The sequence below is a fragment of the Bufo bufo genome, chromosome 4 (assembly GCF_905171765.1).
Source record: "Bufo bufo chromosome 4, aBufBuf1.1, whole genome shotgun sequence".
In the NCBI taxonomy this organism is placed as follows: domain Eukaryota; kingdom Metazoa; phylum Chordata; class Amphibia; order Anura; family Bufonidae; genus Bufo; species Bufo bufo.
Genome location: NC_053392.1, coordinates 48622304 through 48638137, shown reverse-complemented (window position 1 = coordinate 48638137; position 15834 = coordinate 48622304). Strand labels below are relative to the sequence as shown.

The window sequence follows — 15834 nt, the reverse complement described above, 5'->3', positions numbered from 1 at the left end:
AAGACATCTCAGCCCGCAGGTGAAAAGGGAACCTCTCCAATACTAGTTTCCGTTAGAGATCCATTGCTGAACCTAATAAGCCCTCCCTTGGCAAGGACTAAAGAGCTCACAATCTAATACACTGCCATTATAATATGACGAATGCAGCAACAACCATTACTTGCAGTTTACAATGACACAGTAATTAGCTTGATAGTCCATAGGGACCGCCCTTAAGGACTACTGCCCCATCTCATAATACATTATTGACTAAGACATTGTTATTTTGTATCATTTTTCCTGAAAGTTGATTAATGCTCCTGAGGTGATTAATGAAGACCTGAAATCATTATCACTCGGAGGACCTATGGCAGATGACAAATGAAGATGTCTTCAGCCGTGGAGGATATGATATCATTAGTGGAGGTTGGTGGAGTGCGTCACGTCTGATGGGAATGATAACGCCAACAAGTGGGAGATGACACTACAGCCATGGCCTGAGGTGGGCAACCTGAGGCTCCCGACACACACAGACTACAGGTCCCAGCATGCTCTGCTAGACCTCGCTGAGCTTTTACAGAAATAGTAAATTACTTAAAGGGGTGCTCCACCCTCAGCTTCTACTAGTGTCATACCAGTATCTTTATGTGAAATTAAACACTATGAGATTTAGGTCATGTTCACATCTGCACTGGAGGCTTCAGCTACAACAGTGGAGAGAAAAGTCCTATAAAATCTATCTATCTATTATCTATCTATTATCTATCTATCTATTATCTATCTATCTATTATCTATCTATTATCTATTATCTATCTATTATCTATCTATTATCTATCTATTATCTATCTATCTATTATCTATCTATTATCTATTATCTATCTATCTATTATCTATTATCTATCTATTATCTATCTATCTATCTATTATCTATCTATCTATCATCTATCTATCATCTATTATCTATCTATTATCTATTTATTATCTATCTATCTATTATCTATTATCTATCTATCTATCTATCTATCTATTATCTATCTATTATCTATCTATCTATCTATTATCTATCTATTATCTATCTATTATCTATCTATTATCTATTATCTATCTATCTATCTATTATCTATCTATTATCTATCTATCTATTATCTATCTATCATCTATCTATTATCTATCTATCTATTATCTATCTATTATCTATCTATCTATCTATCTATTATCTATCTATTATCTATCTATCTATTATCTATCTATCTATTATCTATCTATTATCTATTATCTATCTATTATCTATCTATTATCTATCTATTATCTATCTATTATCTATCTATTATCTATTATCTATCTATCTATTATCTATTATCTATCTATTATCTATCTATCTATCTATTATCTATCTATCTATCATCTATCTATCATCTATTATCTATCTATTATCTATTTATTATCTATCTATCTATTATCTATCTATTATCTATTATCTATCTATCTATCTATCTATCTATTATCTATCTATTATCTATCTATCTATCTATTATCTATCTATTATCTATCTATTATCTATCTATTATCTATTATCTATCTATCTATTATCTATCTATTATCTATCTATCTATTATCTATCTATCATCTATCTATTATCTATCTATCTATTATCTATCTATTATCTATCTATCTATCTATCTATCTATTATCTATCTATTATCTATCTATTATCTATCTATTATCTATCTATCTATCTATTATCTATTATCTATCATCTATCTATTATCTATCTATTATCTATCTATTATCTATCTATCTATTATCTATTATCTATTATCTATCTATTATCTATCTAGCTATCATCTATCTATTATCTATCTATCTATCTATTATCTATTATCTATCTATTATCTATCTATTATCTATCTATCTATTATCTATCTATCTATCTATTATCTATCTATATCTATTATCTATCTATCTATTATCTATTATCTATCTATTTATCTATTATCTATTATCTATCTATCTATCTATTATCTATTATCTATTATCTATCTATCTATCTATCTATCTATCTATTATCTATTATCTATCTATCTATCTATTATCTATCTATCTATCATCTATCTATCTATCTATTATCTATTATCTATCTATTATCTATCTATCTATTATCTATCTATCTATTATCTATCTATCTATTATCTATCTATTATCTATCTATCTATTATCTATTATCTATTATCTATCTATCTATCTATCTATTATCTATCTATCTATCTATCTATCTATCTATCTCATATCTATCTATTATCTATCTATCTATCTATTATCTATCTATCTATCTATCTATTATCTATCTATTATCTATCTATCTATTATCTATCTATCTATTATCTATCTATCTATTATCTATCTATCTATTATCTATTATCTATTATCTATCTATCTATCTATCTATTATCTATCTATTATCTATCTATCTATTATCTATCTATCTATCTATCTATTATCTATCTATTATCTATCTATCTATCTCATATCTATCTATTATCTATTATCTATCTATCTCATATCTATCTAATATTCTCTCTCTCTTTCTCACGGTCACACTGGGGGGCTCCTTGGGCTCTTCAGACCGAACCCCCATATTATCAATAAAGTCTAATAGGTTTTGATTCCAATAAATAGATACAAGTAGCAAGTGATTGGTTAAAAAGGCTTCTCCAAAAGTTTTTTTTTCACCTGGACCTTTGGGACGCACCCACAGAACCTAGTCCCACTGGAGCATTCAGTCAAATAGTTCACTTTATTCAGTTATGAAAAAAAGAGTTTCTGCAGCAGCTGAGGCGCACGGTAATTGCAGTATTGTACTATGACTCATGACCTGCAGCCGGCAGAGGTGACATCATCGCACGTCCATTATTACATAACCTTCCTATAAACTCCTGATACCAAAAGCACGAAAACAATTAAAAAAAACAAAAAACACTAAATATTTCATGTAAATTGTCAGAATTCGCCCCATTTATTCACTGCACCAACGAGATGTTTCTTTACTTCCCATTATTAATAAACCCACGGTGTTTAGCGTTATACATCACCGTAAAAAAAAAAAAAAACACCCGCGCCCGGCTTAAATGATGATTTTTTTCATATGTACACATTGTTGCAAATTTAATTTTTAAACTGTTTGAATCAGTCTGTAAAAAAAGATTGGATTATACCTGAGTGTTCTGGAGCCAGTTTTTCCGTATCGCAGTAATCTGGGCAGTAATTGGCTGATTAAGCGCCTCGCACTCCATCTCTGCCTCTGTTGCTATGGCGATGCTACAGGAGCCATTACAGATGAGAACTTCATCTTCTTCCACTTTAGGGCTGAAACGAAGAAGGGGAGGGTAGACGGGGGAGGGGGGGGGTGTCATCAATCTTAATGAAATGCAATTATTTTTGCTCTTATTAATCATTGCGAGCCATTAGCTTGTGGCAAGTGCAGGCCGCCATTTATCAAACTTTGCAAATTTCGGTAATTTTGTTTCCATTCTTTTATCGTTTATTTGTTTTGCTGATCCGCAGCCTGTACAGCACATGGGCGAAAATATATTACACCAATTCCTATCTGTTTAGCAAATCAGCCGGGGATCACACGCAGACTAGGAACACGTGCTCCGAGCCGGGAGTCTCTTAGAAATACAAATTGCAAGATTACAGGGCCGAAAGGCGTAACGCAGTGCCGGGGAAAAAGAAGTCATCGATAGCGGGGATGTATTGTTCTAGTGTTTAAGCCTTGCTTCTCGCCTGCAACTCAACAACCTGAATTCCTCCAGGGCAAAAAGGAGGAGGGGTGAAAAAAAAATGGAATTCTTTCCAAGCAACTGGCTAAACCGGTCCCCAATTCCGAAAAAAAAAAGGAGGCGATTTAGGATTCCGATTCCCTCTCCTCGGCTTATCGCTATAAGATTCTTGGCAGATAACGCGCAACATTAACGGAGTAACTTAATTAAACTTACTTAACAGCCCAGAATAAGCAGATTCAAAATATGTGCTAATTATTCTGCCAAAGAAGGATTTTTAAGGCTTTGTAGAGGAGGGGCGAGGGGGGGGGGATTAGAGAGTTACGGATTTAGATTTCGGCGGAGGGGAGAGACATCTATAGTTTCATATATTCTCTCTAATGAGACAGGTTAAGATACTCGATCCCTACAAAGCATCAGTAAGTATGGCAGGGCCAGGGGCGCACCACCAATGAGGCCAGGTAGGGGCAAGAGGGGGGGGGGGGGGCAGCGTAAGGGCCATGGGCAGTGAGCGCTTTCATTGTGGCAAAGGGGTTAGGTTAAGGCTCCGTTCACACGTCTGCATCCGTTCCGCAATTGTGCAGACCCATTCATTCTCTACGGGGACGGAACGGATGCGGAGAGCACACTATGTGCTCTCCGCATCCGCATTTCCGGAGCGCGCCGGTCCACGGTTCCGGAAAAAAAATAGAACATGTCCATTTCTATAGGGGTGTCGGCCGGGTGTATTGCGGATCCGCAATACACTACGGATGTGTGAATGGACCCTAAGAAATTGGCCTTGTGGGGGGGAACCCGTTTTAGTTTTCGCCTCAGGCAGCAGAAAGGCGAAAGGCAGGGCGATCACTTGGCTGCTTGGGTGGGTGACGGGTGTCTATATAAATAAGTGACGGAACAGAACTTTGCTATTTAGATCTGTAGGTGGTATACCTGGGAGATCAGTCTTCTGTCTCCAGGAAAGCTGTGTGCCGCTGCTTGCTATGTTAGTGCTTTGTAGTTATGGGTCTGCCGTCATCCTGTGTCAGTGCGATATACAGTACAGACCAAAAGTTTGGACACACCTTCTCATTCAAAGAGTTTTCTTTATTTTCATGACTATAAAGGCATCAAAACTATGAATTAACACATGTGGAATTATATACATAACAAACAAGTGTGAAACAACTGAAAATATGTCATATTCTAGGTTCTTCAAAGTAGCCACCTTTTGCTTTGATTACTGCTTTGCACACTCTTGGCATTCTCTTGATGAGCTTCAAGAGGTAGTCCCCTGAAATGGTCTTCCAACAGTCTTGAAGGAGTTCCCAGAGATGCTTAGCACTTGTTGGCCCTTTTGCCTTCACTCTGCGGTCCAGCTCAACCCAAACCATCTGGATTGGGTTCAGGTCCGGTGACTGTGGAGGCCAGGTCATCTGGCGCAGCACCCCATCACTCTCCTTCATGGTCAAATAGCCCTTACTTTCAAAGTTTTCCCAATTTTTCGGCTGACTGACTGATCTTCACTTCTTAAAGTAATGATGGCCACTCAGTTTTCTTTACTTAGCTGCTTTTTTCTTGCCATAATACAAATTCTAACAGTCTATTCAGTAGGACTATCAGCTGTGTATCCACCTGACTTCTCCTCAACGCAACTGATGGTCCCAACCCCATTTATAAGGCAAGAAATCCCACTTATTAAACCTGACAGGGCACACCTGTGAAGTGAAAACCATTTGAGGGAACTACCTCTTGAAGCTCATCAAGAGAATGCCAAGAGTGTGCAAAGCAGTAATCAAAGCAAAAGGTGGCTACTTTGAAGAATCTAGAATATGACATATTTTCAGTTGTTTCACACTTGTTTGTTATGTATATAATTCCACATGTGTTAATTCATAGTTTTGATGCCTTCATAGTCATGAAAATAAAGAAAACTCTTTGAATGAGAAGGTGTGTCCAAACTTTTGGTCTGTACTGTATATGAGCGGGTTCCAGCGTGTTGAGTGATATCTGCTCCTCTGGCGTCCAGCCTTGTGCGAATGGCTCCCCGCTATTCCGTTCAGTATCCCGGTCAGTCTGTTTGTCACTTCGGCACTGACTCGTGCGGTCAGCCTGTGCTCATCAAATTTTTTTCTTCAATGCCGCCATTAGGGAGGGTTCACGTCGCCGTTACGAATTCCGTTATGATTTTCCGGGGTTATAACAGAAAATAACGGAATTCGTAAGACGGAATTCAAAATAGAAACCTATAGAGGCATTCTGTTTTGATCCGTCATACTGTCCCAATATATTCCTGTCCTGTCGAGAGGACTTTTTCTTCTGTCCAGCAGAACGGAAACCAGACGGATCCGTTATTCTGCCCATAGACTTCTATTAGGACGGATCAAAATGGAATGCCTCTAAAGGTTTCCGTTTTGAATTCCGTCTTACAAATTCCATTATTTTCCGTTACAACCATGTTATATCGGAATTTATAATGGTGATGTGAACCCGGCCATAGTGTTGAGCGAAGTTTTGAAAAATTTGATTCGGCTGCTTTGACGAAATTCGCTTTGTGATGGATTACTTTGCCACAAAAAGCATTTCTTTGCAATTAGCAGGCGCAATGACGGGGGAACGGCGATTGCGCCACCCCCCCAAGTCATTGAACCCCTCAGTTCATTGCTGATAGCGGGATCTGAGATTAACAATGAGGGCTTTCAGGGGTTAATCCAGTAAAAAAATAATAATAATAATAATACTCACCTTATCTATTTGAGTGCAAGGAGGCCGCCGCAGCCATCTTCATAAAAAACACAGCGCAAAATCTTGCGCAGTGCATGATGACGTCATCGTGCTGGCCGGTGTGGTGATGTTATACGTCACCGCACATGAGATTTTGCACAGGATCTTCAAACAGAATGGCGGTGGCAGCCTCTTTGCACTCAAATGGATTAGGTAAGTATGTTTTTTTTTTTTTTTTACTGCCATTTCAGGGAAAATTGATTAGTTACCACAAAGCATGAGGAAATTGGTTTTGCGACAAATCAAATCTTCCTGAAATTCGGATCGAAGTCCACTTCGGATACTTCGATTCGCTCAATGCTAGTCACAATGTCATTATGTTATGTCTTCATGCTCCCTGAGAACTTGGTTTAAGCTTTGATCCCGACTCCGTGTCTTTGGTCAAGTTTGCTTGAGATCTTGGTTTATGTCTGATCTTGTGTGATTAGGTGGATCACATCTCCTCATGCTATGCTTTGATCATGAATAGTTTACAGGCCCCTATGTTGCATGCTTACATGAGGCATTCGTATACATTTTGATCAAAAAGCATAAGCCCACCCACCACGACAAGGTTGCCTCCTCGAATGGGAACCTACTCTAAATTTGGTGCGGCACTGAGTGGCGACCACCGGCGCCACAGCACCGCACCAGCAGTCGGCAGGATTCAGCAGCCGAACAGCACCCCTGCTGCTTGGCAATGCCACCCTGGCACTAGGCCCCACTAACCCACCGGCACAGCATCACAGCAACAATAGCGGCCATGCAGCACAGCACCATGTGAGCAGTTGTCAAAGTGCCGTGCCAAAGTTAGAGTAGGTTCCAACTCGAGGAGGCAACCGTGTTGTGGTGAGTGGGCTTATGCTTTTCTATCAAAATGTGTACTAATTCATCATGTGGGCATGCAACATAGCGTCCTGTATACTATTTATGGCGCTGAGAAGCTATGTAAATTATGCTGAGAAGCAGTTATTAGATCAAAGCATAGCATGAGGAGGTATGATCCAGATTCATTCTTGTTTTTGGATAACTACTATACTACTGCTCCTATGTACAAGAATATAACTACTATAATACTGCTCCTATGTACAAGAATATAACTACTATAATACTGCTCCTATGTACAAGAATATAACTACTATAATACTGCTCCTATGTACAAGAATATAACTACTATAATACTGCTCCTATGTAGAACAATATAACTACTATAATACTGCCTCCTATGTACAAGAATATAACTACTATAATACTGCTCCTATGTACAAGAATATAACTACTATAATACTGCTCCTATGTACAAGAATATAACTGCTATAATACTGCCTCCTATGTACAAGAATATAACTACTATAATACTGCCTCCTATGTACAAGACTATAACTACTATAATACTGCCTCCTATGTACAAGAATATAACTACTATAATACTGCTCCTATGTACAAGAATATAACTACTATAATACTGCTCCTATGTACAAGAATATAACTACTATAATACTGCTCCTATGTACAAGAATATAACTACTATAATACTGCTCTTATGTACAAGAATATAACTACTATAATACTGCTCCTATGTACAAGAATATAACTACTATAATACTGCTCCTATGTACAAGAATATAACTACTATAACACTGCCTCCTATGTACAAGAATATAACTACTATAATACTGCTCCTATGTACAAGAATATAACTACTATAATACTGCTCCTATGTACAAGAATATAACTACTATAATACTGCTCCTATGTACAAGAATATAACTACTATAATACTGCTCCTATGTACAAGAATATAACTACTATAATACTGCTCCTATGTAGAACAATATAACTACTATAATACTGCTCCTATGTACAAGAATATAACTACTATAATACTGCTCCTATGTACAAGAATATAACTGCTATAATACTGCCTCCTATGTACAAGAATATAACTACTATAATACTGCCTCCTATGTACAAGACTATAACTACTATAATACTGCCTCCTATGTACAAGAATATAACTACTATAATACTGCTCCTATGTACAAGAATATAACTACTATAATACTGCTCCTATGTACAAGAATATAACTACTATAATACTGCTCCTATGTACAAGAATATAACTACTATAATACTGCTCTTATGTACAAGAATATAACTAGTATAATACTGCCTCCTAAGTACAAGAATATAACTACTATAATACTGCTCCTATGTACAAGAATATAACTAATACTGCCTCCTATGTACAAGAATATAACTAATATAATACCGCTCCTATGTATAAGAATATAACTACTATAATACTTCCTTCTATATACAAGAATATTACTACTTTAATACTGCTCCTATGTACAAGAATATAACTACTATAATACTGCCTCCTATGTACAAGAATATAACTACTATAATACTGCTCCTATGTACAAGAATATAACTACTATAATACTGCTCCTATGTACAAGAATATAACTACTATAATACTGCTCCTATGTACATAAATATAACTGCTATAATACTGCCTTCTATGTACATGAGTATAACTACAATTATATTGCCTCCTATATACATTATTATAACTACTATTGTATGAATATAACTGTTATGATTCTGCTCCCTGTGGGAGAGTATAGCTCTGTACAGGCAGGATCATTTTCTCATCTGCCTATACTTGCTCATTAGTCTGGCGGCGTACGTACAGAGGTATGGCGGTGTTCTCCTGCCTGCTGTCCAGAGCTCTCCGTTGCCTCTGGTGAGGTGCTCACCTCTCCTCATTGCTCTGTTTGCATCATCGTTAATTAATACACGTCCTGGTCCTCTGCGGTATAGTCACTGGCAGCTACAGCAAATTCCCTCTCAGTCCGAAGAGCCAGCAGAAATCTGCTCTGTTAAGTGTGAGCGGTGATTGATGGATCATACACGCTACCCTGTGACTTTGTGAACATGCGGATGATGAGAGTATTCAGCCGCCTCGCTTATAAATAATTGTCATGAAAGTGCCTTCTCGCTTTTCATCCCGTCTGATTTTCCCCATTGGCAGTCACCAGATGTTGTGTACGAAATGAGAGATAAATATCCCGGTGCGGCGGGCAGGACGCAGCCAGCTGTTTATTACTCTCAGATTCTGATGATTTGTACATTACTGTCGCGGCCGCATCAGACAGAAGATACGCAGAGACTTTTATCTAAGCAGGATTACAAGTTCTGAGATCGGGGGTATTCGGGTGGGATTTTTGTGTAAAAATAGTCAGAATGGGTAAAAAATTTAAAAGAAGAAAAAATATTACTCGTTTTACCAATTCACTGCTGCTTAACTCCTGCTCAGCCAATCACTGGCACGGCCTTGACCTTCCTGAGGCAGTGATTGGCTGAAGAGACCATTCCTGTGGCCATTTCCTGTGTGCGGAATCGGGAGCAGGAAGTTGAGAGATGAAGTGACTGAAGCAGCTTCAGGACAGCAGCGGCAGACAGTCCCTGAGGTCAGTAATGCTTATCTTTTATTTTCAACCCTTTATGACCCTTTTTAGTACACATTTTTCCCCATATGGAAAACCCCTTTAACTCAGCTGATTTGTAATGATATCTGATCCTGGGAAAGTTGGGTCCAATATTGACTTCTCAATTACCCAGCTTTCCCAAAGACCGTCAAATACCTCCTGATGGTTGGTCACCCAGCTTTCCTAACCCTTTAACTGCCCTGTTTTTCAGACAGCATTTGACTGCAGCTGCCACTAGGGGGAGCTTTTTCCAGTTCCCATTGCGCTTAATAGTAATTGTAGACCTGGTCTGCCCTGGCCCCCACTGATAAATCTGATGCCTGGAGGGCCTGACTCTGGTTGCACCATGTGCGCTCTAGGAGTGTCCGTATTATCAGAGTGCCCCCTATGTCCGATAATTAGAACTCCACCTTTGTCTGTGCTCTCAGTTGGGGTGAAGCTTACTTTCCCATGGGGCCCCATGATAGAAGCACTGCTTTGGGCAGGGACCCCACCTTTAAAAAAACATTTGTGGCCCCCATCCCCCTGGTGAGCGAGGAACGTGGATTATTATACCGTATATATCACTCTCCTTCCTAATGCAGTATGTATTTTTCTTGTTGCTCACCTGAAAGGGTTAATTGATTTTAATTAACTCTCGGAAGTTGCTAATCAGTGCTAGCAGGCTTTTAATTAGAGCTGTAGTATCTAATGATTGCGGCGTAACCCTTTCAGTGCTGGGAAATTTTCCTGCCTGCCCTGAGTCCTCTCACTTTAATTAATTGCTTCCAGTACCAGGCGGTAATTATTTCTGTGCCCGGCTGAGAGAACTGGCTGCTGATCAGACAAGAGAGCGCCATATAGCATCACCAGTCAAACATATACATCCTGGCAGGGCTTCGTGTCCTGGGTATCTGGCAGTCACTGCCACAGCCGTATTCCTCCTGACCCTGCAACCTGTATGATGCTGGACTGAATTAAAGGGACGCTATCCCTTTAAGGGATTGTCCCCTATAAATTAAGTCAATTCATTGTATAATGAAAAGTTCTGAAGTTTTCTACTATGCTTTCCATATAAGCTCTTCACCCTTTCCAAGATCTCTGCTTGCTGTGGAACATTTTGAAATCGTAATCTATTCAAGACCTGCTCATACAAGTGCTGGGCTCCTTGGAATCCAGAGCCCTGATGCAGGAACCACGCACCCACGCAGCCAATTGATGCAAGTAAAGTGTTTCCATTCACTGACAACATGCAGAGATCTTGATAGCGAGCCATTCAAACCCTAAAGTCCACATTTATGAATCAGTTTATACCCCTTTATGGCATAATGGTGCCTTAATATTCATTTACGGCTGTATACAGATCGCCCTCGTGTGGTGGAAGCAGGAAGTTGCAATGTTTTCAAGGTTGTCACTGCTGTTGCCCTTTCTCCCCCACGTCCTCATTAATTTCATTCACACTTTCTTTGCTACAAGAAGTACTTCAAATCCCCTGCATAGACATGCTAAATACCTTCAGCCACCACTAGAGGGAGCTTATTGTATACTGTGCTACTATGGAGACCTATCTGTATGCAGTAAACTCCTGAGCTCCCTCTAGTGGTGACTAGCCAGAACAGAAAGTGGAGAGTGACGAGGACTGGATGCAGAGTTGAAAAAGTAGCAGAGGATCAGTCAGTTCCCTTCCCCCTTTCAGTTAGACCCCCCAGCAGAGGCACCACTTTGATGCAGTTGAATACAATGGTGAAACAGGTCGCCATGAGCTCCCTTCACCAACATTAACCCTGCGACCACTGGCAGGCACAGTGAAGCAACTGCACACTGCGCTTACCTGTCTGATGGACCAGGGCAGGTCTTAATCTGCTCCATTCATCCTGGGAATGTGGATTGGGGAAGTATTAGTTTTGGAGACACTATTGTATTGGTGTACATAAGGGGAACCATATTGTATTGGGATCTATAAGGGGGCACCATATCATGTTTGAGGCACATGGGGGGATCTTATTCATTGTGGGTGGCATATATAAGGGGCTCACCATAATGTGTTGGTTGGCACATAGGGGGAATTATACCGTGTTGGTGAAGATAAGGGGGCACTACATTGCTTTGGGGGCATATAAGGGGCATTAGTCTATGGTGGAGCATTCTATGGTGTTGGCGAACATAAGTGGGCACCATATTATGTTGGGGCATATAAGGAGGTAATATATTGTGTTGGGAACACATAAGGGGCTCACCATACTGTGTTGGAGGCACATAGGGGGAATTATACTGTGTTGGTGAAGATAAGGGGGCACTACATTGTGCTGGAGACACATAAGGGGCATTATTCCATGTTGGGGAACATAAGGTGGCACCATATTATGTTGGAGGCACCTAATAAGGTACTATATTGTATTGGGAGCACAGGGGGTCACCATACTGGTTGGGGGCACATAAGGGGCCATTTTTCCTGGGTTGGGGCATTATAATGTGTTGGGGAATGGAAAGTGGCACCATGTTGTGCTCGAGGCACATCATGGAGCACCATATTGCGCTGGAAGAACTTAAAGGGGCACCATATCATGTTGGTGGCACCTAAGGGAGTCTTATTTTGTGTGGGTGGCACATAAGGGGTCACTTTATTGTTTTGGAGGCTTATAAGGGAGCATTATTCTGTGTTGGGGAATATAAGGGGGCACCATATTGTGTTGGGACTCATAAGGGGACATTATTCTGTGTTGGGGGGCACATGAGGGTGCATCATACTGTGTGACGGCACAAAAACGAATGCTTTTGATTAGAGCTTCCAGACATTGCTTGTGGCCCCAAAAATTCCAAATCTGCCCCTGCCCGCGGTGGTTGGACCGAGCTGAACACAGAGATGCCCGTATACACCAAATTTGGAAGTAACAGAAGGCTCATACCTGATAAACAGTCCTGTGATACGAGCCACATGCGCCGCGCCGTTGTCAGTTGGCACAGGACGGGCAACGTACTCCCAGTTACAATGACAAACATGGAGATAAGCCAAAGATCTTGTCACCAGCAGGGCTCCCGCTTTCACGGTTACATCACAGTGAATGAACGTGTCGCGTTTCTCATGGCACGGTGCCCCGGCCTCAAACGTCAAGTCACACAGGAAGGACAAGGAACCTGCCAAGGTGAAAGTAAATAATTCAGATTCATGAAATATTCACAGGGAATCTGTGCCTCACCTGCTCCCTGTGCCCAGTAGAAATTCTAAACCATGAAAGCCTTCAAGGAATGTTAAATGTAAAAAAATACACAAAATAAAAATAAAAATCTGTCTCATATTGAAATCAAAACCATGAGATAAATAGAAAGAATTATTCTATATGTGTCTCAGATGTTCAGCCGTTCCACTCTTCCCCATATGTTTCTTTCTGTAAGGCAACCAGCTCCAACAGTAGACCTTCCCCAGTCCAGACATAAAAGAAAGTTGTGGCATGCTCATTCAGATTTACATGTATATAGGTAAAAGAAAGCATTGCTTCTAGGCAGTACATAGAGAAGTAAGGGCCCCATAGCAATGATCAAATCCGGCCCCCCACGCAGGACAGAAGGGTTTCCGCCTAAACCCTTTTCAATGACCCCATGGCCATTTTTTCCACTGCCTCATTTGCTAAAAGTTGTTCCTTTAGATTTAGAGGGTACAGTTCTGACCAAGTTTTCACCCCCAGTAGAAGAGGGAGGAACCCAACTGGGCCCCCTCTTACCCTGGGCCCCATAGCAGTCATGTGGTCTGCTACTATGGTAGTTACGCCCCTGCTTCTAGGGAAGTATATCTCCAAACACATGAAGTCCACCACAGCCTGTATGACAACACATGGAGCCTATATGGCAGAACATGGAGACTGTATGGCAGCACATGGAGCATGTACGGCAGCAAACACGGCCAGTAAAGCAACATATACAGACGGTATGTACTAAAGGACCATCCCGGCTCCATGCACACTGCGCATGTGCCCTTATTGTGTATGACTGTGCATTGCTAATTTTGCCTACAAGTCAGTATACCATATTTGAATCCCTGTTTGTGGAGCTTTTTAACTCTTTCATGAACATGCCTGTTTGGGCCCTAATTACCATCTATGCAGAATTTTTTTAATTTCTTGTCAGCACCTTTGAATTATTGTTCAAAAGCAGAGATGAGCGAAGTTTTTAAAAATTTTATTCGCCTGCTTCGCTGAACTTCTCCAAGATATTCGCTTTGTTACGAATTAATTTGTCACGAAGTGCATTAAATCAGGTCTATCCCGGCCCGCAGTTAAACTTTAGGGAGAATCTATCATAGTGTACATCACTGTACAGTGCAGCAACATGCATACCTAGTCCTAGGTAGCGGAACAGTTACTGTGTGTCTGAATTACAGGCAGGTCACATATATGGACGTGTGCATCATAGTGTAGGCAGTACCTAACCCCTAGCTAAACAAAAGAAAAGCATACAGCAGCCTTTAGTAAAGCAAAAATAAATAAAAAATGCCTGCAGTAGGTGTCCCAATGACTCTTTAGTGGAACAAAATAAGGACATGGAGGAAGCACCAATAAAGTAGTGGAGAAAAAAAGTTTTAATCCATGTTGTGGCAGTGCAAACACATGCTTTTGAATCCCTTCTGTTAGCTGCAGATTGACTGCGCGTCACTATTAGGCTTAGTTCACACTTCACTCACAATAAGTGATGGAAATAACTGACCAAATAAATTAACTGTGAACTCAGCCTTACATGTCAATGTTAGCATCAGGTCTAATTTATCGAAGTGGACTTAATCTTGTATTGGCCCAAGATTCAAGTAGTGGCCCCATGACAGTGGGGAGGGTTTCAGCAGTAAGGATGGGTTCACATCACTGTTTATTTTTCCGTTAAAAGAACAGCCCAAAAAAGGGGATCCTGTATTTTGAGCATCTGCCTTGAAACCGTCAGTATTTGTTCAGCATTTGACCAGTATTTGTAAGGCAAAAACAGGAGTGAGTCCAAAACAGAGATAAAATGTGATAGAAATATTTGCATGTCTTCTGTGTTTTGAATCCACTCCGGCTTTTGGCTTCCAAATCATGAACAAATCCGGATGTAAAATATTGATCATGTGATAGAGGCCTCGTACTCAATTAGCATGAGTTTTTGCCATTTGCATCTGAAATCGGTTTTATAAAGATTAAAAAGAAGTCTGCATGCAAGACATTAATGGCCTCTATATCACACAGTCAGTATTGGTAAGGCAAAAACAGAAGTAGGTCCAAAACAGAGATGATATGTGATGGAAATATTTGCATGTCTTCTGTGTTTTGGACACACTCCTGCTTTTGGCTTTCAAATCCTGATGCAAAATACTGACCGTGTAATAGAGATCTTAAGGACACTCAAACAACAGGGTCAATTTTTTTGTTATTTTTCTGTTCTTCTAAAGGGTCAGAAGAACGGAAAAATGAACAAACAGTGATGTCAACATCGCCAAACCGGGACAATAGTGTCCCTGTAACAGACTGGTGAGGGTAGCAACAGCATGAAGAGTCACAATAGTGGCCCCGGAACAGAGCGGTGAGAGTGGCAAAAACATGAAGCGTCACAATAGTGGCCCCAGAACAGAGTGGTGAGGGTGGCAACAGCATGAAGAGTCACAATAGTGGCACCAGAACAGAGTAAGGAGGGCGGCAACAGCATGAAGAGTAACATTAGTGTCCCCGACCTAGAGTGGGGGGGGGGGGTGGCAACAGCTTGAAGAGTCACAATAGTGGCCCTGAAACAGAGTGGAGAAGGGAGAGGGCAACAGCAGTGGCAGTAACAGCACAAGATGGTGGCATATCACAGTAGGGGCAGATAGCAGTAGAGGTAGCAGGCGTGTGGCAGCATCAAAATC

At 40.3% G+C, this 15834-nt stretch overlaps 1 protein-coding gene across 6 annotated transcripts in view; it reads right to left on the bottom strand.

The window, feature by feature from the left end:
* Positions 1–15834, bottom strand: part of PKHD1 (PKHD1 ciliary IPT domain containing fibrocystin/polyductin) — a 625550-nt gene that overhangs the window by 456094 nt on the left and 153622 nt on the right. For all 6 annotated transcript variants that reach the window (XM_040427208.1, XM_040427210.1, XM_040427212.1 and 3 more), the window contains 2 exons: positions 12881–13109; positions 3193–3343 (listed from right to left, as the gene is read on the bottom strand). In XM_040427208.1, coding sequence (XP_040283142.1) covers positions 3193–3343; positions 12881–13109 — 380 coding nt within the window. The remainder of the gene's footprint in view (positions 1–3192; positions 3344–12880; positions 13110–15834) is intronic.